At 53.2% G+C, this 26657-nt stretch overlaps 1 protein-coding gene across 1 annotated transcript in view; it reads right to left on the reverse strand.

Annotated features, from left to right (window-relative positions):
* The window catches only part of TAF4 (TATA-box binding protein associated factor 4), a 54868-nt gene that overhangs the window by 12796 nt on the left and 15415 nt on the right, over positions 1–26657 (reverse strand). The window contains exons 3-15 of the mRNA XM_087819208.1: positions 13359–13525; positions 12027–12146; positions 10038–10157; positions 9308–9430; positions 8731–8820; positions 7977–8222; positions 5739–5886; positions 5295–5409; positions 2926–3095; positions 2538–2668; positions 1710–1835; positions 1222–1278; positions 518–637 (exon numbers count right to left, since the gene is read on the reverse strand). Coding sequence (XP_087675334.1) covers positions 518–637; positions 1222–1278; positions 1710–1835; positions 2538–2668; positions 2926–3095; positions 5295–5409; positions 5739–5886; positions 7977–8222; positions 8731–8820; positions 9308–9430; positions 10038–10157; positions 12027–12146; positions 13359–13525 — 1733 coding nt within the window. The remainder of the gene's footprint in view (positions 1–517; positions 638–1221; positions 1279–1709; positions 1836–2537; positions 2669–2925; positions 3096–5294; positions 5410–5738; positions 5887–7976; positions 8223–8730; positions 8821–9307; positions 9431–10037; positions 10158–12026; positions 12147–13358; positions 13526–26657) is intronic.

The raw sequence follows: 26657 nt of genomic DNA on the forward strand, positions 1-26657 counted from the left end.
GGAGGGGACAGAGCGCACCAGAAATGGTAGAGGGGTGGGAACAAATCAGAGACAACATTCTCCCTTCCTGTAATTTAGTTCAAAATCAACTGATAGTTTAAAGCAAAAACAATGTTAATTAAGGTTGGGTTTCTAACTACATATAAAGATATACCAACAAACAAGGCAAGAGACTGGACAAGCTTGGACGGAACACCTCGTAGGGAGTGACCGTTGGCCTACGCTGACCGCCATCACTACTCGGGGAAGGCCATTCTTCCTGACAGTTACAATCTCTCAGGTTCTTTTCAGGTTCTTTTCAAAGGCCCTCTAAATCTCACCAAATTAAACCCTGGTGATTAAACTTCCTATGGAAAGAACAAAGCTCCTGTGAGGCTCACAAATAAGTCGATTTGAATGTAAAGTGTCCACCAAGCAGGTGAGAACCATCCTGCTCCATGAGTCTGACTACCCAAGTGTGTGAGCCACCAGGGGCCTCAAGTCCCCTCCAGCCCTCCAGCCCCACATGCTGCTGTACCTCTGTCCCCGAGCCCGGTCCCGGGGAGTCCACTTTCCGCTTCTTACGGGGCCCGATGGCGGCCAGCGCAGTGAGGTTGGCGTCACGCTGCCTCATCTGCGCCAGCTCCTGCTGCTGCATCTGCGTGAAGGAGGAACAAGGACAGTCACCTCATGCATGCTTCCTGCTCACCATAAAGTGATACACAGACCAAGGGGCTGGCAGAAATTTCCTAAGTTAAAATGTTTGGACTTCCTTTTAAACAGAAAGCATATACCGAGATGCGCTCATCATAGAAAGCTTAGAACATACGAAAAAATTTCAAAAGTACAGGCCCAACCAGTGTGGCTCAGTGGCTGAGCATCGACCCCATGTACCAAGAGGTCGCTGGTTCAATTCCCAGTCGGGAAACACCCAAGTTGTGGGCTCGATCCCAGTAGGCAGTCAATCAAAGTTTCTCTCTCCCTTCCCCCCCCAAAAAACCAATAAAAATATATATTTTTTAAAAGTATGGAGACTGAATGCCCCCAGGGAGAAGTTATGACGACACCTGAAGTGGGACACAGTCTGCTCTGGAGAACGCCTGGGCAAGCACTTCCAGTAGCTACAGAAATGCCGCCACACGCAATGCCACAGCTCTAGCCCCACTCTCCCATGTGACATTCGGGTGCGTGCGTGCAGGACCCCCAGTGGCAGAGGAGGCCTTCCGGCCACAGAGCCCCCACCTCTTTCGCCTTCTGTTTCAGCCGTAACTGTTCTGGATCCTCTTGTCTGGACCGAGACTATTTTTCAGAGAGGTAAAGAAGGAAGACAAATTATGACCTAAACGTTCGTCATCTGACGAATGTGTTATATTCATGCAATGACACCCCCCAGGTCATAACAAGAGGCAAGTGGTTTAAATGCTTTAAGACAAAAGATGAAACTCTGTGTTGCACGTCATGAATAAAAACAAACATGATTCTTCAGAAATACCATTTGGACATAAAAACTAAGATAGGGTCTCTGGCACATCTGCCAGCTTCAGGGGCCTGACCGGGTGGGACACAAGACAGGGCACCAGGAAGGGCCTGCCCCACGTGCGGTGGCTCCCGAGGCCTCACGCCCCAGTCCCACTCCTGCTGACACCCCAAACACTGCTCCAGCCCCCCAGGAGCCACAAGGGCACCCGTGGTGCCCAGCACACTCAGCCAAGCGGACTGCAAGCACTTGCCTTGGCTGCGCGCATTAAGATCTCCCTTTCCTGCTCGTCCTTCCTCTGCTTTTCAATCTGATCGAGCTGTTCAAAAAACTTGAGCTGAGCCCGGACATCACTTGCCTGCTCATACCTGTCGTCATCCTAAAAAGGTAAAAACGATGTTTGTCACCAAATGGGAATCCAGCTGGACAGTCTGCATGCCCCTCCCCGGGTCTAGTGCCCACGGTGCCGCCCGCGGGCCTGACCCCACGTCCACGCTGACCCTGCACCTGACATGCTCCACACGTCTACATGAGGGAAAAAGGCATGTTTACACTTCAGTGTGTTTAAGTAACATTTAATCATTTATAGGAAAATAAACATTTTTAGAGCAAAATGGCTCTGTGCTTTCACTCTAACTGCTGCCCTGCAGGCGCTGTCGCCTGGGCCCGTCCTGCTCCAGTGCCCGGGACAGCATTCACACTGGAGAACAGAAAGAATGTGTTCCGGCTGCTGCCGTGCAGGCTGGGCCTCTGCTCCAGGTGACCCTCCACAAAGCCCAAGGGGTGATGTTCCAAGTCACTAGAGCAGGCCAGAGGCCCCGGTCTGCAGGGTGAGCTGGGAACCCCAGGGGGAACTGGGAGCAAGACCCCATCATGCCCAAGCTGACAGTCACCTTCACCTCTGTCCCAGCCAAGCACTCCTCCCTCCCCAGCCTGGGGGCAGACCACCCAAGAGCACTGTGGGGCCAGAAAGTGGGACTTTCCCCAAACCTAGCTCTGCAGGGAACCAGAACAAGCTGGCAAGGGGCTGCCTGCCCACGCCACGACAGCAGGGCATCTGGTCCAGGAAACAGCACATTACCTTATACGAGAAGTTCTTCTGCTGAGCCGTTTCTGATATTTTTTCCACAAGGTTCTGCAGCCTCTGTTGTGTGGCGTGTGACACATAACTCACCACGTCAGGGTGGAGTTCCGTTATGCCGTGCTTCTTACCTGGAGGTCGGGCACAGTCCCAGCTTAAGTTTAAGCACTTCTTTCTCAGCACTCCGCGGCCCTGCGCAGCCTTGGGCAGCCCAGTCAGCCCACAGAAGGGGAACCGTTACACCACCCACGTGGAAGTTGTGGCACCGGCAAAACCCGTGGTGGGGAGCTGCTGACAGGGCCGCTTGACCCCGAGCACTCCAGTCACAACGCCCACCAGACCCGCGTGTGTAAGAGGAGTCCGGGACAGCCGTGTGACGGGAATGTACCTATTTCTAATATCCTTCTCTGCAGAGGCGCTGGCAGCAGGAAGGTTTCATCTTTGCAGGACCGCGTGAGCGTGCCCACCAGCTCGGAGTTGGTGGCCAAGATCCTTGCACTTTCTTCCGACAGGTTCACTCCGGCCATTGAGGCCACGTCGTTAATGTCGTCATCGTCCCTTCAGACGAGAAGAAAAGGTGACTGTGCCAGGCAGGGGCTGCCGCAGGGGCACACTCAGGCGGCCCCAACTTAAAGGCCACGAGCAGGGCAGAGGGGACAGGAAACCCCTCGCAGAAAGCACAGCTAGTGTCTCCCAGGCACGCGTCCCGCCAGCTGCCTCGCGCTGTCACCTAAACGAGAGAGCCTAGGGGTCTCTCTGACAGGAACCCTGGTCTCTTTTTTACACTTTTTCTTTTTAATCCTCACCTGAGGGCATTTTTTCCACTGCTTTTCAGAGAGAGTGGAAGGGGGAGGGAGAGAGAGGACCGATGTGAGAGACACATCAACTGGTTGGCTCCCGACCAACAAGGGCTGGGGATCGAGCCTGCAACCGAGATACGTGCCCTTGGCTGAAATCAAACCCGAGACCCTCCAGGGGTCCGCAGGCCAATGCTCTAGCCACTGAACCAAACCAGCCAGGGCAGACCTTGGTCTTTTAAAGAAATACCCTCTCGGGGTCAAGGTCGACGTGAGTCTTTGCACACGGATGGATGGACGGACGTGTGACAGCGCTCCCCAACAGTCAATGCCAAGTTCAGACAGCAAAACCCAACAACACTCGACTCACTGCTCAAGGAGTTCCCCCAAGTGGAGCCCTTTTTGAAAGTCACAGAGCACTAATTTATTTACCAACAATCACAGGCTCTCAGGAAAGTTGCAGCTCAGTATGAAGAACTTCCTGAACCAACTGAGGGTCTGCTGCCAACCCGATACCCGCACACAGTGTCCCTGTGGACAAGGCGCCCCCAACAGAACTGGGTGCCGGGAAAGCAGGCCCCCACCGCACTCTGCACCACCAGCCGTGCTCAGACCCGCCCCAGATTGAAGGACTGGCCCAGGAACGTCGTCCACAGCAAAGGGTCCTGTTTAAAGTCACATCTTGCATTTTGTTCCGTGTCTCTTCAACCTCCTTAGGCCTGGAATGTTTCGCAGTCCTTCCCTGACTCCCGTGCCCTTCACCCTTAGAAGATCACAGGCCACTTGTTTTGCAGTGTGTCCCTGTTTTCCATCTGACATCCCCTCATAACAAGATGTTGGAATGCATCTTTGGCCTCCTCAGGGACTGAATTTTGTTGGTCCCTGCCCGGCTTCCCCACCATCAGGGAGGGCACTCTGTCCCCTTGTGGCTGGTCATGAGGACCTGGGTGTGTGTGCATGTGCGCGTGTGCGTGTGCGTGTGCACGTGTGTGCTCTGAAACTGTGTGTCCCGTTCCTCATAAGCCATCAGTTTATTCACTTTATAGGCTCATGGTTCCTGTCTCAGCCATGAGTAGTCTGTTCCTACAGATGTGGACAGCAGGAGGAAGGCCACTCCAGGGACCTCTGTGAACTCTGACCATGCCTGTCCACCCCGAACACTGCTCTCTGACCTAAGGAGATGGTCCATGCCTGCTTCGCCTTCTCCTGATCCCAGACCAGGGATGAGCCTTTCCCAGGCACCCTGGGCATTGCAGGAAATGGTTGTAAGATGACAAGATGTGAGCACCGGGTGCTCACTACCACCAGGGTATCACTGCTCCCAGTTCCTTGGGTGGGTGGAGGGAGGAATTTCCACCTATAGCTACTTCAACTTCTACAACTGAACCACGAGCTGATGTCACAGTGTCTCATTCCAAGCCAACACCACAGGGTCCACAGCTCATTCTGTTCTGCAGTTCCTTCCTTTCCCTTCTGACAGGGAGAAGCTGAGGCTTCCACAGCCTCCATCCACTCACAGTTCTGATCTGTAGTGACTCCACCTCCCATCTCCAGCATCTGCCCCCTCCCTACACCCCAGCTCTGCCCTCAAGCTGGGCTCTCCAGGCACACAACTCCTCACCCTGCTCAGACACTGACCCAACTCCGACTGCCTGACGGCCATGGGGAAGCACCGTCTGGGAAGGGAAGGTCCCACAAAAGCCTCCTGACCCGCGACACTTCCTAAGGCTTCATCGTAACGACAGTCACCACCATAGCCCTTCCTTCTGCCCTGACACACCAACACCCACCATGCCCAGGCTCACAGCTGCAGGTCCCAGGCTCCAGTCCACACTTCTGAGGGCTCCAAGGCTGAGAACAGGGCATGAGGCCCCACAGTAGGACTGTGATGCCCTCAAGAGTACAGGCTAGCCAAGACAGGGACAACAGCTTCTCTGTGACTGCATGTAGAATTCCTTACCGAAACGAGCCTCCCCCAGGCTCCTTAAGTTTATTTTTCTGTGCAGCAGCTGCTTGGGCCGAGACAGCAGAAAGAGCTTTGGTTCCAGGTAACACAGCTGGTTTCACCACAGGGACTGCAAAACAAGGGACACAGGACCCCCAAATGCAGGTGTGTGTGCATCATGCCCTTGCGAGGCCGAGACCCCAAGAGAACACCCCTACCCACTACAATGAAGCTCTTAAAAGCAATAGATTTCTGACCCTAAGTCACAGATAAAAATGTGAGCGGCATCTCTGAAGCCTTTACTTTCCTGCACCACATGGACAGGTGATGGCTGACCACACTAGGTGACAGTTAATGCTTAAACAGCTAAAATGGTTAATTTTGCTGTGTGTGTCCTAGAATGGTATGAAAATTGGAAGACAGGACTCTCGGCGAGTGGCCCTGGGGCCATGGCCTCACCTGGCTGCAGCGGGTTCAGCTGGATCTGCTGGGGTGTGGTCAGCACGATGCGGTTGTGAGGCTGCCGGAGGGCCACCATGGGCGTCTGTGTCAGCGTCACCTGTGGGGGCCGGATCAGTGCTCCAGGCTTGGGCGGCTGCTGGATCACCTGAGGCAGAACAACAGCCCTGTGAGCACTGAGAGTGGCCAGCGCCCCATTCTCGGCTGTCCCCCAGCCATGGCCTGGGTCAAGCAGGGTCAGACTGTAGGCCCCACATCAGCACTTCAGGGCAGATTTGCCACCTGGAGGCTGCCTGTGACCCAGCTTGAACGGCCATCTCTCCCCTCATGTCAGCACAGATGTTATGGCTGCCTGGGGCTACTGGTCAAGTTTTTGTTCCTCCTCATTTTCTCTGAGTCGAGGTGGCATTTACACTGGGAGGAGGTTAGATTCCTACATCCTGCCCTGAACTTGATCCTCAAAGAAGGGCCTCTCCTACTGTCCCCCAGCCATGGCCTGAGCCCCACCCCACTGTGTGCCTGCTGCTCCCCTTAATGCAGGGCCTGCTTGGCTCTGCCTGCCTTTGACTCCTGCCACCGAGCAAGAGCTCGCCCTCCGTCTCTGCTCCCCATCTATCCGTCTACTTTCCAGCCAGCCCACTTCCTCCCTGTCCAGCCTAGGTCTGCCACCCCACACACAGCAGCACTCCAAAACCTGGCAGTACTGAGTGCTCCCCGCGGCCCCTTCTAAAGCCACACAGCTACGGTATACATGGCCTTGCCCCAAACCTCTGGGGCCAGGCGTTTCACAATCCAGTTTCTGAATTTTACAAAGGTAGCCTGGTGGGTGTGTTCAGGGGCAGGCACAGTGGGGATGGGTGGTGCCCAGGGATCAAACGGTTTCTGCAGTGAGACCTGTGAAAACGCGCTGTGCAGGACAAGCAAAGACAGTGGCACCCCAGGTGCTTCAGGTCAGGTTTAGCCATAAACCAGGGGGAAAGCTTCTAGTTTTCACATCCACAGGCTTCAAGGAAGCAGGGAACTGGCCAGACTGGGGGCTGGTTGCCCACTACAGAAAAAACACACACACACACACACAGACACACACACACACACACACACACACACACACAGACACACACACACAGACACACACACACACACACACACACACACACACACACACACACACACACACACACACACACACACCCCCCCCCCCCCCCCCCCCCCCCGCAGAGAACCCAGGGAAGCTGAGCATGAAAGGGACCCAGCTGGTAGACAGAGACTAAAACCAAGAAACACTGATGACGTTACTCACACACCACGCACCCAAGGTCAGCCTCCGACAAAAAAAACGGATTCCCACCAGGGTCTCCTCGAGAACCTAGCCCTAGAGGTTGCTAACCAGGGCAGCTCTGTACCTATGACACATGGAAGGAAAGGCCAGAGCAAATCTGCCCCTTGGACTGAACAGGAACATGGAGCTGTCACATGGACACATCTGGCCCTGAGACCGTTCACAACTTCCCCGCTACCAGGCCAGCCTGCTCCCTCACCATTAATCCAGACGAAACCCATGCAGGTTCCAACCAAGCAGGTAAGAGCAGGTAAGAGAGCTCTGGGTGGATTCCATCGCCCACTGGGTTACAATGTTGTACCATTATAAAACACACTCCATAAGCCTCATAAATGCCAGAGAGCCTGGCTTGTGTTTTTCTGTAACTGGCTTTAGAGGAACAAAACCTCTTTGAAAAATTTTTTAAAAGACTCCGAATCTGCCTATGGGAGCAAAGTCAGCCTTTCTCCAGCTACAGAGCTCAGAAAATAGGATGCAGAGTGTCAATGAATGAATGACAGCAGCCTGCAGCTTCAGCTCCTAGAATCACCATGGCCAGAACTCGCTGCAGAGCCGGGGCCTACACGGTGAAACAAAGGTTCACGCAGCTGTCTGCGCGTTCAACGTCAGCACACAGTTTTTTGTATCTGGGCTGTTGCTCCCAATCAAAACATCCAGCAAAGAGTCACTACAAACACTGAGTCCTGTTTAGCTAAGATCACCCCCAACAATACAGGTGCTGGAAGGTCAGTGGGTGAAAGCCAACACGCTGACTTCATGCTATTGAGGAATGAATCACAGAATCGCAGGGCCCAGGCCACTGGTTTAACCACTGAAGCTAACACCCAAGGCTGTCCTGCAGGCTCCCTGAGCCGAGGAGCAGGAAGGCAGGCAGGGGTAAGGGGCTGTCGCCTGCATACCAGCGGCGTGGGCTGCCCCTGTTTGCCAACGCCAACCTGTGTGGGCTGCGTGAGGCTGATGACAGGGGGCTGGAGGGCACTGGTCACGGTGGCCGCCGTCTTCCCAGCCGTGCGCTGGACCGAGCTGCTCAGCACCACAGCTGTGAGTGCGGTGGTGGCCTGGGGGGCGGGTGGCTGCTGCTGCTGGCTCTGCTGGATGAAGGCTGCTGAGTCAGGGGTCAGCTGTCTCAAGGCGGGCAAGCTCCTCTGGGCGAAAACAAACACAGGGTTGGCAGACAGCACAGCTCAGGTCCCCTCTCCCAAACTCAGAAACACACCACTTTGAGAAAAACTTCTCGAGCTAGAGTGTGGGTTTCAGAGCCTAAGGAGACTCCTCTGGTGCGGGTGGCAGCCTCCAGCACCCGCTGACCTGGACCCGAGCAAGCTCGTTCTAGGACAGAGCAGCATTTTGAAATGCTCTAAGAATGTTTGACACCAGAGATTATCTAAGGGACAACCAGTGCTGTGAAACCCTGGGTCCTCGCTGGGGTGGGTGCCATCAGCCCTCAGGCTCATGGACTACCCGCAGGTCAGCCCTGTGCTTGGAGTGCATGCCCCAGAACACTGCGGAACTGCAGTCACAGAGGCCCAGAAAGGCTTCCAGAGGACCCTGCACACCCTGCGCAGGGACTTTCAGTTTTCCGTGCGCAGTGCCAGCTGTGCAGCCTACTCCTCCCTAAGGACAGCACAAAGGTGACAAGGGCTTCACAGTTACCTTCAGGAAAGGCACAAGGTAAGGTTGAGGTGAAGAATTAAGTTCTCGGTACAGCCGGCTGGTGAAATCTTCCGCTTCGATTTTTCCGTCCTTAAAAATAAAATTCACGTGAATTCCTGCAGGACTGGAAGTTCACACACACCTCTCGATGCAGGTACTCTGGTCGCTCTGCCAGGTCTGGGCCGGACGGGACGACAGGAGAGTCAGCGTGCCACACTAGGCTGACATGGGCTCCCATGTGTGCACCGGGCTGGAGGCTGACTGGCCCACCCCTGGTCTCCCTCACCCAGCTGTAACTCAACACTGCCTGGCCCTGACCATGTGTCAGGCATCCTGCCAGAGCCAGACCAGCCTGAGGGAACCTCACTGTCACAGTCAGAGCTCCCTGCACAGGTGCAGGGGACTCAGGGACACCTTTCCTCAGGGACGACACCTGTGCCAAGACCCCGAGCCTTGGGGAGGAAGCCCTGGGGGGAGGGCTCTGCAGAACATCCCTGCCCAGGGATCCTGGTCTCCTGGCATGCCTGGGACAGGTGCCGTGTCCCACACAGGACAGGGCTGGAGGTGAAGCTCTCACCAGCAGGTGCTGCACCAGCTCCTTCACGTTCGCCGCCGTCTCCGTGGACTGCTTCCCAGATGAGGCCAGTTTTATCAACGTAGACAGGAAGTTCTTACACTTCTTCACGTTTTCCATTGTTTCCTGCATCGAGTAAAGACACCAGTGAGAAAGGCTCAAAGGCAGACTTTCGTCATCACTCTGATTTGACTATGACACGAAAGTGAAAAATGGCCGTCTGCTCTCATCTCTCAAGAACGTGCAGTGCTCTCCTGGCCTGCTGACAGGGCATGAACCCGGCACGTGCCCAAGGATACCTGACCACTCCATCTAGAGGCCCCAGCTCAGCTGGCAATTTCCTCCCAGGAATGTAATCAGGTAAAAACCATAGGGGTAAAAGGATGGCTCCATAAGATGATCACCACAGTGCTATTTATCGTAAGGAAAACTGACATCTACCCAAACACACAGCAACAGGAATTAAAGTTCCTTGTGCCACAGCCATTGCAGCTGAGGAAACTGCTTAGCAAAGAACAGGGAAACGTCACAAATGAGGTGTGGTCCCATTTGAAGGCTTGTGTACAGGCAGGAACTGCTAAAGTGCACACAGAATGGACAAGTGCTGTTCCGTAGAAGCAACTCCACATAGTCCAGTGTGACTGCCTCAGGTGCCACTGCCCAGGCCTCTGTCACCCTGGGGAGCACTCTGCCCATGCTGTCCCGGCGGAGGGGCTCCCGAGGCGGCACTCACCGTGGCAGCAGTGGAGGTGGTGGTGGCCCCCTGGACGGTCCGCTGAGGTGCCCCAGTCTGAACAGCCGTCGCCGTCCCGAGTGAAGCTGTCTGGGCAGTGCCCCCCAGAACAAGCTGAGGCTGCAAGAATCGAAAGACAAGGTAAATAAAGGCTGCGAGAGGCAGCCTGATGTCCGAGAAGAGAGGTCCCTGCAGGGCTGGGGCCCCGCTGGTTGTGCATGCTGGGGGACACGCACCCTGGGGGCTTGCAGACAAGGTGACAGGCCAGCCCAAGTACTACAGTCCTCCATGCCCAAGAAGCAGGATGTTCCACTTACAGCAAAAACTGACAGAAACAAAGCCAATCGCTGGAAAGAACCTGGTTCTCAGGAATCATCCTCAGAAAGTACAAAACCCAGACAAAGTCCAACGGGAAACGCCCTCGCCTGGTCTATACAGAGCCTAGTGACAAGTCAGCCCTCCCACAGAGCGGCTCCATGAGGGAATAGGCTGGGGTCCCACACCCCTTCTGCCACCCAGCCTTTTCCTTGCTCTGCAGGAGTGAGTCTCATCAGGAAGTATCACGAACAGGATTTGGGGAGCAACAGGAGAAGTGGGTGAGAGTCAGTGAGGAGGGCCACCTGCTAAACAAATGAATGGCCAGACACACTGCCAGGCAGCTCCCCCGCCACCATAGTCAGGCTCCTGACCATGGCTCTGCAGCAGAGTCATGACACCAACATTAACCGGTTTTCTTAACTAGTCTTCCAAATTATAATCTGGCCTTCAACATTTTCTCTCCAATTTTTGTAATGTTCCCTTCTTACAACTCCTGAAAGCAAAGGCAGTGCCTCAGGTGGTGGCCCGGTGGCCCACTAGGGGTGCTGACATGCCCCCCCCAACTGGAACCCATCCAGGCTCTCGGGTGTCCCAGTGGCTCCACGCTGCGGACACTGGCTTCTGGGGAGGCCCAGGAGCTGTGAGTGGTGACGGGCTTTTCTTTACAGTCCGTCTTCTCTCACTTGTAACATGAAGCATCAATCATCACTCTTTTCACCAGCAAACAATCTAACTCAAACCTCAGGGAGACCAGGAGCAAACCATGCCACCGTCTCTGGGCAGCAGGGGGCACTCTCATCCTTGGGGTTTCCTTCCTTCACTCTGGGGCCTGTCCCCACATTTGCTCCTGCTGGCCCCACCAATTCCCATTCACGAGAGACACCGAGACTGCAGGGAAGCAGGTGTCAAGCTGACTATGCCTGGCTGCATTCTGGAAACCCATTCACTACAGCTAGAATCCCAATGTGCCAACCAGACCAAACTCGAGGCTGAAGCCTGCATCCTGGAAACTTCCCAATGCCTAGGCAGCCCTTCCGTGTTTAAACATTGTCCCCCACTATAGACACCACAGCTAAGGGAAGACGAGATCCACTGGGGGAAGAGCCAGCACTGGGTTGCTCAGGACCCTCTACCCCCTCAGCTCACTGCAGAACCTGCCCTCACTGTGCGCGCTCACCAACGCCTCACCCCTCAGCTTGAGCTATCTGCTCTGGCTGCTCCCACCCAGTGGCCCTGACCACTGGGTCTCCTCCGCTCTGATGGGAGGGGCGAGCCTGGCCGGGACACCAGAGGCTGAGCTGTCTTGAGCATCACAGCCTGACATTGTGACAATGACACACAGTAGGACCTGGGACATGGTCAACGACAGCACCGCCACCACCAGTGCATTCGCGGGTCAACAGGTGCACAAAGACTCTCGCACTAGGCTTTCCCTGCTCCAGAAATGTCTCACAATCAAACATCAATAAGGTGACCTTCCATTATGCTCTGGCAGAGTGGGCAGTTTTAAACGCGCTGCTGGTGCTCAAGTCTGTGCCGCTTTAAAGAGGAGCCCTGTCCCAGCCTACGCTGCCCTCAGAGAAGAACCGCCTTCAACAGGCATCCCCCAGTGCTCTGCTTCGCGTCCCACACCCACGCTCAAGCCTGGTCCCTGCAGAACGCGGGCCTCACCTGCACTCCGGGCGAGCGCTGCAGTGCGGCAGCTGGCTGTACCGTCGTCTGGGCCTGAGACACCTGCTTAATTATGGTAGTCGGGGTCACCTGCCGGGCAATAATGGGGGTCCCAGGTGCCTGGAAGACAAGCAAGACTCATCTAAAAGGAGCAACAGTATGAGACTAGCCCACCACCCCGTGCACCCAAACCAACCCGGAACACAGAGCAGACGGTCAAGTGCGTCCACAAGTTCATTCACAGTCTCAATGAAGCCGCCCTAATTCTAAATGCCTGTTCCCGGAGTGAACGTGCAGGCTCGCCACCTTTGCTACTACATGAGAACGCCCTAGACGTCTTCATCACGAAAGCATGGTCCTTGAAGAACGCATGCATCTGGAACTCAGTCCCATGAGGACTGCTGCGACCTTGTCCACAGCACTAAAAGTGATGAAGGCTCTAAGAAGCACGTGTCCCCTGGGTCTAAGACCAGTCACACCTCGCCCCGATGGGAAGACAGCCTGAGTCCTGAGCAAGGTGACGATGAAGCTGCTTTGAAAGGAGACAGACAGCAAATGCTGACGGTCAGGCAGTGACACGCACAACCAACAGCCTAAAGTGAGACCACGGGTACCGTACGTCTGCCTCACACTAAACAGAACAGACTGGGACACTGAGCTGTTCCAGACACTCAGCGAAGGGGCCCTTGGGTGTCTCCCAGCACACGCGGCCGCCCGCTGCAGTGCAGCGCGCCTACCCAGGGGACGCGGCTGACATCACGGAGAAGGGGGTCTCCACTTCAGTCACTAGCCAGCCCACTAGCTCAGAACAGAAGGAAGACGCAGCAGACAGGGGAATGGGACCGTGCTGCCACGTGCCCCGTGGAAACCATGGCACAGACAAGGAACTCGGACACGGGCAAGCCAGCACGTCTTCAGCATCGGAACCTAGCCTCCCGCCACAGTCCCAATACCTGTGTCCAGTGGGGAGGCAGGGCCTATTCAACACAGTCTTGTCAGGTTCTTCTGTGTCTTCCTGACAAGAATGGCTAACACTCACTCAGTGTTCCTCTGCCCACTAATCTTAGCCCCATAAGTCTTAGCTCTGCCCTTAGAACAGCTCTGTAACATAAGCACTGGTACACTATCCACTCTGCAGAAGAGGAAACTGAGGCATGGGAAAGTGGGGTGACGGAGAGAAGGGCAGGGCTGGGGCCGAGTGTCACTGCTCAGAAGCTCCGAGCCAGCTCCTCTGAGCAGGGCTGTCCTGGACGCCAGCGTCAGCCACCAGGTGGCGAGGCAGGACACCTGCCAGACGGCCCTCAGCAGGCGCAGGGTGCACACATGACTCACCTGGACGGTGGAGATCTGGACAGGTGGGGCACTTGTGGGGGTTGCAGGGCGGGGCGCCATGGTGGTCTGAGGCTGGGCCTGGGCGTGGGCCTGGGCCTGCATCTGGGCCAAGGCCTGCTGAGGGATCATTAACAACTGCCCGTTCTCGCTGCGCACGAGGACCATACCTGGGGACAAAGGACACCTGGCGTCAGAGCCCGGGAAGCAGTGGTTCTATGGGGAAGCCTGGCGGCTCTGAGGAGAAACGGGACCAGTGGTGACCTTGGAGTCACTGACTGACATGCCTGCCGAGATGGTGCGCAGGACAAGGACACACACAGGGCAGCTTCATGGACTCAAGGAGCAATCGAGCCTTCCTGCTGTGGTGAGCCAGGCAACACAGCTCTGCCAGCCACACTGTCACCCCACAGCCACCCCACACTGACCTCAGCGTGCACCTACTCCAGAGGCGGCGGGTGCAGGGACCTCAAGGGCCTGGTAGAGCCCCACAGGCACACATTCTCCCTGATACAAGCTGCCAAGTGCTCATGGGTGGAAGGTGCCAGGGAGAGGTCCGGAGGTCCTGGCTGGAGCCTCAGACCCAGCACTGCATGGGGCAGGTCCCTCGGCTCTGCCTCCACCCCACCTGTGACCAAGGCAGCTGGGACCTGGGAGCTTCCCAGCCTGCTGTCCTATGAAGCCCCAAACAAACACTACCTCTACCACCTGGACCCCATGGCACCCAGGCACCATTCCCCTCTGGGTGTGGGTGGCACAGTGCCCACGGCTGACCTAGAGGGGGCCCCACAACACAGACAGGGAGAACCACTCACACTCCATGTGCTTGAGCTCCGTCTTGGGAAAGCAAATACAATCATGCAGGTTTGGCATCAATTTTAGCTTCAAAACCCAGCAGCAATTACAGCACAGACATTAGACAATAACCTGAGTGTCTAACTTCACATTTAATTCCACGAGAGTCAGGGACGGAGCTTTGACGGCGACCTACACTCTTCCTCTGCCAACGCCTCAACAGCTAGCCAAGCCCCGTCCTCCCCTTGGGCAGAGATGAAAATGGTGCTCTCAGGAGAGGAAAAGCCTGGCAGGGGACATCCTGTGGGCGCCACACCCTCCTGAGTCCAACAGAAGTCAGAAGAGCGTCTGAAGCTGCTGGGCTCTGGCTCCTTCAACACCCATTACAATACCAAGAAACAACAGGCTCTCCCCAGGCTCACACCTACAATTCTTGATCCAGAGGAACCACCTTTATGCCCATTAACATCCCTTTTTAAACAAACCATGCTGAAATTGCAAAAACAGAACAAAACCAAAAATCAGGCTGCTGCAATCCCCCAAACCAGGGCGACAGCCGTGCTGCCACCAGAGCTAGGTGTAGGGCTTTGGAGACTGCCCAGCCACCATGCAGGTCCACACTGCGCTGGAGACCACAGCAAAGAAATCTTGGTGAACCCCCTCGATGCCATCCTCCCAAACCCACCACTCACTCATCACACTCACTCGCCCATCCACGCGGGACCCTTACTCCTCTTCAGAATTCTGGACGCCAAAAATCACCACTGGCGGGGCAAGGACCAAATGAAGCATAGCAGTGCCTATGGCTTAACACCCACTGTCACCCCTGTTAACACTGCAGTGCATACACTCTAATTACCAGATGCTTTGTTGATCAAAAAGTTATATCCACAAAAAGTTAAAGAAATACTTGAATAACAAATATTCATAAAATTACAGAGTGGTTAAAATGCTACTGAAGTAAAAGTCTAAGAAAACAGATGCCAATGGCAACTTGCCTGTGGTTAGAACAAAAGTCAGGGAAGGAATCACAGGTCCTGCCAGGGTGATATGACTCTCAGCAGAGAACTCAGCCCCTTAGGCACTAAAAGTATCTGCAAGCCTGGCGGGTGTGGCTCAGTGGTTGAGCTCATCCTGTCCATCAAGAGGTCACCAGTTTGATTCCTAGTCAGGGCACATGCCCAGGTTGTGGGTTCAATCCCCAGTCGGGGTCCATGGGGGAAGCAGCCAATTGATGTCTCTCTCACAGCAATGTTTCTCTCTCCCTCTCCCTAAAATCAATAAAAAACTTTTTTTTTTCCAAAAAGTATCTGCAAGTGGATATGTAAGTGGGCGGGAGAAATTACAAATGCCACTGGACACCCAGGCAACGTGGGTGACTGTAGAAATGATTGCTCTAACCTGACCACAAATGCAAGGGGCTCCTCAGAGGAAGGGAAGTTTGTTTGCACACTTGGCAGGCGTGAGCTGTACTGGGGTGTGCTTTCCTCTGACTTCCCTGGTTACAATGTTATCAATCACAAGGAAAGTCAGGCACACGTGAAGCTGCATCAATGCATGTTTTAATGACATTATCACAGCTCTGGATCTTGTGAACTGGTTATAACAACTTATTTCAAACAGACACACACAACGTACAGTATACATTCATGCAAAGGCAAATACAACTTTGTCTCAAAATGTAACTGAAGAATGTTAGATAAAATGTTGTGAAGAAATAATATCCTGAGTTCACAGGCACCCCGGCCTGGGGATACCCATCCGTCCTGATTCCCATCAGGGAAGGAACCCTGCAGGTATAACCCATTCCCACCTTCCGGATGGGGCCACCAAGGCCAGCAGGGAGTGATTTCTCCCAGAGCGCCTAGGGCAGCGGCTGGCACACCCCAGTGCCTCCCACTCCACACACATACTCTGGCTGCTTTGCTTCAACAGGAGGCTGTATGCCATGGGCCACATTCTTCCAGCCTTTAAACCGGGAAGGAGAAGGCACATCTGACACAGTAAACAACTTCCATTTCAACCTTCCCACCAATGTGGTCAATCCCAGACCAATAAGCAGTTAATAACAAGGATGGCGGAACATGTCCTGGGGCTGTCTCCTGATCAAACCCCACCTTGGTCCAGGCCACCCTCCCCGCACCCCCAGCACCAGAGGCCCTCAGTCCACAGCCGCCTTCCTCATCTCCCTCCTCTGCACTCAGGCCACCAGAAACCACAGCTGGCCCATCTGCACAAAGAGTAACCATGATGTACCCTGATCAAGCCAGACAGAAGACAACTTAGGGTTTCATTCTGTTCATGATAGGAAACAAGAAATGAGGAAACGGAACCTCCCCGAAATCCCAAGTCCTGTGGCTACAGGGGCTGCCCGACGTGCACGTGTACAACGTGTGCTTTGATAACTGGGAAGAAAACTGAGGTCATTTTGTTGACGCTGTTTTGTATTTTCTTCTTTTCATTTCTTATATCAAGCAATTCCATGTCATTCAACATTCTTCAAAAACAATTTCAGTGTCTGCATTTCATCCAAAGTGTATTTATGTCCTTCTTGATGGAAACTCAGGCTGGTTTCTGTCCTTTCCTATCAGGAAAGCTCGGGTTTTAAAGTCACACAGCACAGCATCACACCTCCACCAACAGTCAGAATAGCCACGCTGTGGACTGCAACCAAGCGGCACGTGCTCACTGGTACAATGGGGCCCTGACAACCACCTGTTTGGGAGCCCAGGGCGCCCCACCAGGGTGGAAAGTGACGAGAGCAGGGCAGCGAGCAGCCCGAGGCCACAAGACCACTCAGGGAGACCACGTCTCCCATCTCTGCCCAAGCACAACCACCAGGTCTTAAGAACTGAACAAACCCGCCCCTCCCTGACACACCAGAGTTCAAGGTAAAGTCAAGTGTTCTCACCCAGTTACAGTTCTTCTGATCCTTCTCATGTCAACTTTTTTTACTGAATCCAGAACAAAAATGTAGGTCACCCCAGCTGCACTACACATTGACCAGGCATTTTTGGACTTGCCTAGGGACCTCCACCTGGAAGAATCCTGCTGGGGACACTTACCCATCACAAGCCCTCACACACGCTGTTCTCACACACGGTTCAGGGGCTCCCCGGCCCTGGGAGGGCACATCGCCCAGGAAAATGGCCCAGGGGTGATGACATGGGGCACAGACCAGACCCCTGTGCTCACCCTCACCCCTGTGAGGGACCCTAGGCTGTCACCTATTAGAGGACAGAGAATCTAGAGAAAATGGTACAAGAGGCAAAGCCACCACAGTTAAACAGGTGCTGAAGGAAGCTGTCCCCAAACCCTGACGCTGACACCGAAGCTGCCAGGAAAGGGACAGAGCAGGCGCTGTCTGGAATACGAGAACTCACTCTGAGGCCGCCCCATGGAGTCCTAACTGCCCAAGTAGGCTCTTGGAGGACGTCCCTGGAGGGACAGGAGGAGAAGCCTGGACAGAGCCAAGAGCCCAGGAGGACAGCCACCTTCAGACCACAAAGTCCCACTGGACTGTCTTCCTCAGCTCTGTGCCTTCAGAGCGGGATACACCATACTTGGCAAATACATTTCTGCATCGGTTTACTAAAAACCCACTAACTTCATCTTCAACATGCTCATGACAACTCATCACATAGTGGGCACACAGAGGTGGGTACACATCACCTACTGACACAGAAGAGAAGTGAGATCAGGAAGTGCTCCCAGCCCTTCCCCCGGCCCCCAGTGGCTGCAGGGCCCATCACCCTCTACTTCAGTGGCCCTGCCAGGGTTTGTGACCAGTCTGCTCAGGCAGAAACCATGACATCCTGCAACTCCTGAAGTCAAGCAGGTGGTGACTGAGCTATCCATGTGTCACTGTCACTGCCTCATGACATCAATGCAGACCCCTCCCCACGGTGCAGGGCTTGGTACTGCCACTCCTGCAGCTGCGGTTCTGAGGTGGACCCAGGACCCTTAGGCCAGGGCCTACCCCCCCCCCCCACTCAGTGGAGCACACTCAGGGTGAAAGCAGCAGACAGCAATGAGGGTTCTGTTCTCATTGCACGTGCAAGTGCAATAACCATAGGTGGCCAGGGGCCATTGTAGTTTAAAGCAGCAGGTTCCCTAGAGGTCCTCAGGTGCTGTGTTTAAGAATCTCACTAAGTCCCTGGCCAGTCTTGCTCAGTGGTTAGAGCGTCAGCCTGCAAAGTGAGGGGTTCCCGGGTTTGATTCTGGCCAAGGGCATGTACCTCAGTTGCAGGCTTGATCCCTGGCCCTGGTCAGGGCTTGTGCAGGAGGCAACCAAATGATGTGTCTCTCTCACATCGATGTTTCTCTCTCTCTCCCTCCCTCTCTTCCACTCTCTCTGAAAAGCAATGGAAAAAAAATCCTCGATGAGGATTAAAAAAATAAAAACATAAACAAAAGAACTTCACTAAGGTGCGCACAAGAACACGCACCCACTGGAGAATGAGGGCGGGAGGAGGGTCTCTGCTGACATCACATATTTCCACACAGGCCGACAGTGCAGATGAACAGGTCTAGAGTGTAATTTCTGAAAACTCACCATGTTAGACTAAAAGAGAAAAACCACATGAGCATCAATACGGGAAAAACGGCATCCAACAAGATCAGACGTCACGCGTGACAAAAATCCTCACCAACTAGCAAGAGAAAGGACGTCCTCAACCTAACAAAGGGCACCTCTGAAAACCCAGGGTAAACGTCCGACATGGGAACAAGGCACACTGCTTCTGTTTTTCATCCCCCAGGGGTTCCAACCGGTGCTAGGAGGCAGGAACAGGAAAAAGAAATTAAAGGGTGCAGACCAGAAAGGGTGAAGTTGCAGGCACTATGTTTGTCTTTTTAGAAAATCCTAAGAAATCCACAAAACTGCTATAAGACCTGATATGTGAGTTAAGCTTAGTAACAAGATTTAAAGTCAATACTTAAAAAGTGACTGTATTTCTAAATGCTAGCAACTGGAATTTGCGGTTTTTTAAAATACCATCTACATAACATAAAAATGACTGTTTAAGGTTCTATTTCACAAAACATGTTAATTGACAAACACTGAAAACTATAAAACAATGCTGCAAGAAACTGAAAGACCTAAATAAATGGAGAGGTTTGCCATGTTCATGGATCAGAAAACTCCATACTGTTAAGATGTCGATGTCATAAATCTGATTTATAGATTCAACACAATCCCAGGCAAGACACAGGAAGACATTTTTTGTAGAAAATGACAAGCTGATTCTACAACTTCTATTGAAATGTTAGGACCCGAATAGCACCAAACACATCTGAGAAAGAGGAGTGGGTCCAGTCTAACTCCAGGCCTTCTCCAAAGGGCTACACTGATCAGGTTCTGTTCTGAAGCCTGGGGACAGGACACAGTCCAGAAACTTGGTCCACAGACACACAGCCCACTAACTTTCAATAAAAGCAGCAGGAGAATTCAACAGAGACAGGAAGATATTTTCAACAAACAGGGCTGAATTAACTGGACATCCTACAGGAAGAAAATAAATCTCAACCCCCTCCCTTACAACTATCCCAAAATTAACTCAAATTAGATCGAGTGAGAGCTAAAACCATAAAAAGTCTAGAAGAAAATATGGGGAAAAAATCCTTGTGCCTGGAGTTAGGCAAAAATCTCTCTGATGAGACCCAACATAAACTCTGAAGGAAAAACTGATAAACCAGACTTCCTCAAAATGGAAAAGTTGCTCTCTGAATGAAAAGGCAACAGACTAAGAAAATATTTATAAAACAATTTTATCTGATAAAGGACTTATATCTAGAATATGTTTTTAAAACTCTTACCAAATCAGTAATAAAACAAACAACTCCATTAAAAACACAGGCAGAAGATTTGAATAGATGCTTCACAAAAGATATGCAAATGAAAGATAAGCACATGAAAAGATGCTCATCGTTAATCATTGGGGAAGTTCAAATTAGAGCCTCAGTGGGCCAGCAGTACACCCAGAAATGGCTAAAATTAAAGACTGACCACAGTAATGCTGGGCAAGGACTCAAAACAGCCATCACACACTGCTAGTGGGAAGAGCACTGCAACTCGGCGGGCGTAGCGGTTCACACAGGGAAATACGCGCTTCCCGGATCCAACAATCCCACTCCTGGTGTCTACCCAAGAGAAATGAAATCAGGTCTACTCGAGACTCACAGGGATTTTCTCAGATGCATTATTTGTAACAATCGGGGGAAAGAACCCAAAACTGGGAACTGGACAGAACAGGTAGTCCATGCCTAGCGTGGAATTCTCGGGAGGAGGCACAGACTCCTAGCACCTGCTACAACTGCGGAAATCTCACACATGCCCTGCCAAGTGCAAGACACCAGACGCAGAGCACTATGGTTGGATCGTTTCACTTACATAAAGCCTGTGACAAGGCAGCAACAAGTTGGGATGAGGGTGGAGATGGGCTAACCACCCAGGGCGAGAGGAAGCCGAGGCTCTGGAGTATTTCTGATCCTGCTGTGAGGATGTGTTCACGGTGTGTGTTTGTGAAAACGCACAGGCCACACACTGAGAAGGGGGAGTGCTCCTGTGTGAAACCATGCCCGTTAAACTGAGGAACACGCACTGGCGGATGGGGCAGTGGGACCCTAGGGCGCCGCCGGACCACTGAGAAGGGCTGGCAGTTCCTGACGAGGCTGAGCATACACTTGCCACACACCTGTCCATGCAGGAGCTTCGTCACCCTGCCAAACGGTGAGTGGATGATACGTGTGTCCAAACACGGGATGCTCTCAGCATAAAAACACATCCTGCTGCATGCAGCAACATGCATGGAGTGAAGACAACTGCAGCATGTGAGCCATTCAGATGAGATTCTAGAAAGACGAAACCAAACTACTAGGCAGAAGGCAAAAAGGCCTGCCCGGCGGGGAGCACTACCAGCCAGGGGCACTCGGGGACTCCCCAGTGAGAGGGACGTCGCATCTGATGGTGACAGTGGGGAGACAGGTGCACACACTTCTCAAAACTCAACCGGGATGCCCGCAATGGGTACACATGGTTGTATGTAAATTATGCCCCCCTCCAAAAAGGTGCACATGCGCAGACCTACAGTTACAGGTGAGCCCCCGACACCCTCAGATGCCATGGACCTGGTTTCCACATCACCTGGGAAGGTGACTGGACGGGAGCTGCACTATCAGAAATCATGTGTTCTCTGTGGGCAGCAGATAGAAAATGTTAAATTTCTCAATTAAAATGCCTCCAGAAGATGAATGCAGGTCGTGTGAAGAAAAACTTGGACCTGGCGAGGCAGCTCTGTTGGCTGAGCACCATCCTGTGCACTGAAAGCCGCCAGTCTGATTCTGTCAGGGCACCAACCTGGGTGGTGCATCTGATCCCTGGTCGGGGCCTATGGAAGGGAACAACTGATGTTTCTTTTTCTCTCCCCCCCTCTTCCTCTTGCTCTAAAATCAATAAAAACATCCTCGGGTGAGGATCAAACACAAAAGACCCTCAAGGCGCACACCTGTGTCAGAGCCCACTGGTGCGGGTCGCGGAGTGTCCCGCGCAGACACCAACGAGGCACCGACGGGAGGGAAACAGGGATGAAGGCAAATCTAGGAAATTCGGACTTTGCACCATGGGAATGTCTCACAGGTTCAAAACAAAATTATTTTTCATTTTTATTGAATGCACTGAGGTGACACTGGTTAATAAGATACAGGTTTCAGGTGTACAGTTCTACAATAAACCACCTGTATACTGGACTGTGTGTTCCCCACCCCAAGTCAAATCGCCTTCCATCCCCCTGTACCCTCTTCTATGTACCCCACCCCCCTTTCCTCTGGTCATCACCACACTGTTGTCTGTGTGTTTTTTGTGGTTTTTTTGTGGTTTTTTGCTTAACTCCTTCATCTTTTAAAACAAACAGAAAATAGAAACTAAAATTGAAAACAAACTAAAACAAACAAACTAAAACAAACTGTATATCAAACCCGTACCTGACACACAAAAAGAATTATCTCTGTGGAGTCTGAACACACAAAGAGCTTCACGCACTAAGTCCACTTGCAACTAAGCCCCGGTGCACACAGCAGGTAAATAAACACTTCCTATCACCAGCAGCCAAGATTCTCTGTGCGGGAGGAGCGATGCGAACATCACGCCAAAGCACTTACGGGAGAACCCACCAGTTAGAAACTGAATCGGGATACCGCCTGGAGCTCACCCACGTGTCTGCAATGTGCTTGCTGGCTGCCTCCACTCGGACCCCAGAGCAGTGACATCAGCAACACCAATCCCAGTCTTGGTTTTCTCTAAACACTATTCCCGGCTCTTTGGGCAAAGTCCCCCTCCAGGCCCAGGGCAAAGAGAACAAAGGTACTGAGAGCTCTCCTGCCCCAGCGAGAGAGCGCTCACTGCCAACCAGGGCAGAGATGTGAGGGGACCAAAAGAGGCTACCTCCAGGACCCTCTCACAGCCAACTCACCTTGTGATACGCAAAAATTAGTCCCCGGGAGCTTACTACTAAAAGGAAAGGACATTTAGCACACACACATAAAGACAGGAAAACATCCAGGTAAACTCAGGCAGGGAGAGCCCTCCACACAGGCAGGAGAGAAACAGCACAGTTTGAGCACACCCCCACTGACCCCACACACACTCGCCACCCACACTCACACCCACACTCACACTCATCTTCCTCCTCACACTCACACCCACCACCCACACACTCATCACCCTCCCCACACTCACACCCACACTCATCACCCTCCCCACACTCACACCCACACTCACACTCATCACCCTCCCCACACTCACACCCACCACCCACACACTCATCACCCTCCCCACACACCCACCACCCATCACACTCATGCCTAACACCCTCACAGCAGGTCTGCCACCACTTCAAGCCCTCTGGCCACTCCCCCCACCGGCTGCTCCCAAATGCAGCTCTCAGCCCACCGTCTGGAAGGTCCCTCTGCCCTGCCTCACTGTGGCTGAGCTTCGAGGGAAGGGCAGGGGCCCCCCGTCCGGCAGCACCTCCTTCACAGGTGCCAGTGCCCGACACAGCTGGCACTCAACCAGCCCTGAGAAGGAGTGTGCAGGTCACCTCAGCACCTGTCCGTTAAAGTTGTGTTGACCACAAAACAGAGGAAGATGCAGGAGATGTCAGGACCCAGGGACGACATCAGGGACAAATCTAAAAACCACTTGATCACCCCGCAAGGTTACTACCCATTTCTTTCCCACACTTTTCTGTCTTCATCAAACTTTCTATGATGAGCACGTACTGCTTGGAAAGAAAGCAATTAAAGACTTGTAAACACAGACTGCGTATTCCTTCTCGAGACTGCCGCCACCACCACCAGCACACCCGGAGGAAAGCGCAGCAGACCTGGGGTTCGGTGCCTGGCCCCCACAGACAGACAACCTTCCCCAGAGGAGACGCAGTCCCTACCAGTCCACTGGGCTGCGGGAACCTCTTTTCACGGGCACAACTACTTCTCATTGTCTCACACACAAGCCAGCAGGGCTCCCACTCCAAAAATGGAGCTGCCGTTTGACCCAGTGATTCCACTCCTAGGAATGTATCCTAAGAATCCTGAAACATTCATCAGAAAGGATATATGTACCCCAATGTTGATAGCAGCACAGTTTACAATAGCTAAGATCTGGAAACAGCCCAAGTGCCCATCAGTAGGTGAGTGGATTAAAAAGCTGTGGGACATTTACACCGTGGAATACTACGCAGCTGTAAAGAAGAAGAATCTCATGCCCTTTGGGACAGTATGGATGGACCTGGAGAATATTATGCTAAGTGAAATAAGCCAGGCAGTGAAAGAAAAATATCACATGATCTCGCTTATACATGGAATCTAAAGAACTTAATAAACTGACGAGCAGAATAGATTCAATGACATGGAAGCATACTTGAGACTGACGAAATGTCAGGGGGAAGGGCGAGAGGGGGTGGAGGGGGAGAGAGTAACCAAAGAATTTATATGCATATATGCACAACCCAAGGACACGGACAATGGTGGGGAGAGGGACTGGGGAGGGGGAAGGAACGGGGGGGAAAGGGTCATTGGGGAGAAAAAGGGACATCTGTAATACTTTAAAAATAAAAATTATTTAAAAAAATAAAAAATAATAAAAGCAAGGAGAGAAGGCCCGGCTGCTATGGCTCAGTGGCTGGGTGTCGAGGCACCAAGATTCCCAGTTGGGGCACACGCCCTGTTTCGGGCTCAACCCCAGCAGGGCGCATACGGGGAGCAGCCCATCGATTACACTCTCATTGATGTTTCTATCTCTCCCTCTCCCTTCCTTGCTCTCTAAAATTAATAAGTATATATATATATGTGTATGTGTGTGTGTGTGTTTTTAAGTGAGGGGCGGGAGGTTACACAGCTAGAATCAGACAGACCTAATAGCAGTGCGTGCAGTCCCCACAAGCCCTAGAGGCCACCCCAGGGCCTTACTCTGCCGACTGGGTTTCAGGAGATGGCAGACCTGGAACTTCAAACCAGTAGACACCAGACACAGCCCACTACACCCCTGGGACATTGTGTGTGACACCAGGGCAGGAGGAAGGACCAGTGGGAACTTTTTGTACAGCTTTGCTAAAGTGCAACTTACAGAGAATAAAATGCACCCATTTTAAATGCACAATCTGATGAGTTTGGGCAAATGCACACAGTTGTACAGTCACCACCACAATCAAACTGAACACACTTCCATCAACTTAAACAGTCCCGGGCGGGGTGCATGGCCACTATGCTGCTGCCTCTGAGCTAGGCGGACTGAGGGCTGCTGTGTCTGGCTTCTCCCGGACAGTCTTTTTAGACCCTGCCCCCATGTTGTTGCAGGTGTCAGTACTCTGCTCCAACTTCCTGGACGGACCACCTAACACACCTCCAGGTTCTTTCGGGTTTGGGCTATGATCAGTAAAGCTGCAAAGCTTCCCACCAGTATCATGTGGACGTGTCTTTCTCTCGAAGCAGGACTGCAGGACAGGGCAGTCCACACTGCCAAGCTGTCCTCCTACCTGCTGTCTCTGCTGGCTCCACGCCCACCACATCCACCCCCAGGAGGGGTGGTGGTTCCCTTAATGCCAGCGTGCTGGGGGGTGGATAGGCCAGGTATGCCATGGGGCTTTCACCTGCACGGTCTTCTAGGATATGAGCATCTGTCACACGTCTGCTGGCCATTTTTATACCTTCATCCTGTCTATGCACACCTCCTGCCATTCTTACAGAGCTGTGTCTTCCTACTGGGAGCTGTGGGTCCTCCCCGTGCACTCTGGACACACAGTCTCACCAGCTGCACCCTCACTGCACAGCCGCCTTTCACTTTCTGAATTTCTGTCAATTCTGAAGTCCACTTTGTCACCTCCTCCTCCAGGGCAGATGCTGCTCCTGCCCTAGGAAACCTCCCAACATGAGGTCACAAAGGTCAGCATGTTTTCCTACAGTTTACTCTTTTCTTTTAGGGTGGGACTTCAGTGTCACTGCGTGGAGGACACACTCTCACTTCTAGGGACTCTGGTGTCCCAAGGCAGATAAGTGCCCTAGTCTCCTCAGCAGCCACCCTGCCACCGGCACTCCAGCCCTGACCCCGTCCTGCTGAACTGTCCTGTCTCCCTGGAGAGGTCACCGTGGCCGTGGTGGGCAGGCACTGATGTCCAGGTTTTTTCATGCTCTCCAGCTCCGCGGGCAGGAGTAAATAAGAGAGCACACAGGAAGACCCACGGTGCCGCCTTACTTTCCTCCCCCTGCAGGGGACCTGCCACGTGAAAGGGAAAGTGTGTGCCCATGTGCCAGCAGAACAAGACTTAATCAGAGCAGCACAGGATGGAGCGAGGGACAACGACCGACCTTCAGGGCCAGTCTCACTGAAAGAACCTCAGCGTGTGGTGACACTTACAAAAGGGACACCTGCCCAACATTCTGTAGTGCTCAGCCTCCTCCCCTCTATGTGAGGGCAGCACTCCATCTGCAGAGGGACAAGTCGGGCTTTGCCACAGAAAGTGACCCTGGTCTCCTCGGTGAGAGGGACATAAACTACATGATCAAATTTCAATCAAGGAAAGTGACAGTCAAGGGAGCCAGAGACGAGCCATCACTGCCCACACCTCAGATCCCCTACCAGGGCATCCCAACACAGGGCAGCTGACTAACCAGCCTTGCTTAGGACCCTGCTCCTGGGGGGCCCCGTCCAGGGCTGCCCCAGGCCCTTCTTCCTCCTACCTCCACCTCCTGACACCCCCACAGCCACCCAGACAGGCAGGGCCACCAACATTGTTTGGCCACCACATCCATACTGTCATACCATGAGGCGGCCTCCTCTTTGTCGCTGCAAAGGGTTGCTTTCTTACACAAGTATCAAAATCCCCCCTGAACCTAAAGCCCCAGAGGGCTCGGACTGAGCCAGCTCCCTCTGGAGGGGGCACTGCTCATTGCCCAGTTACAGATGGGACACCTGAGATTTCTGGAGTTGGGGGACCTGCCCAGCTAGTCAGCAGT

This window comes from Miniopterus natalensis, chromosome 7 (genome assembly GCF_054644295.1).
Source record: "Miniopterus natalensis isolate mMinNat1 chromosome 7, mMinNat1.hap1, whole genome shotgun sequence".
NCBI classification, from domain to species: domain Eukaryota; kingdom Metazoa; phylum Chordata; class Mammalia; order Chiroptera; family Miniopteridae; genus Miniopterus; species Miniopterus natalensis.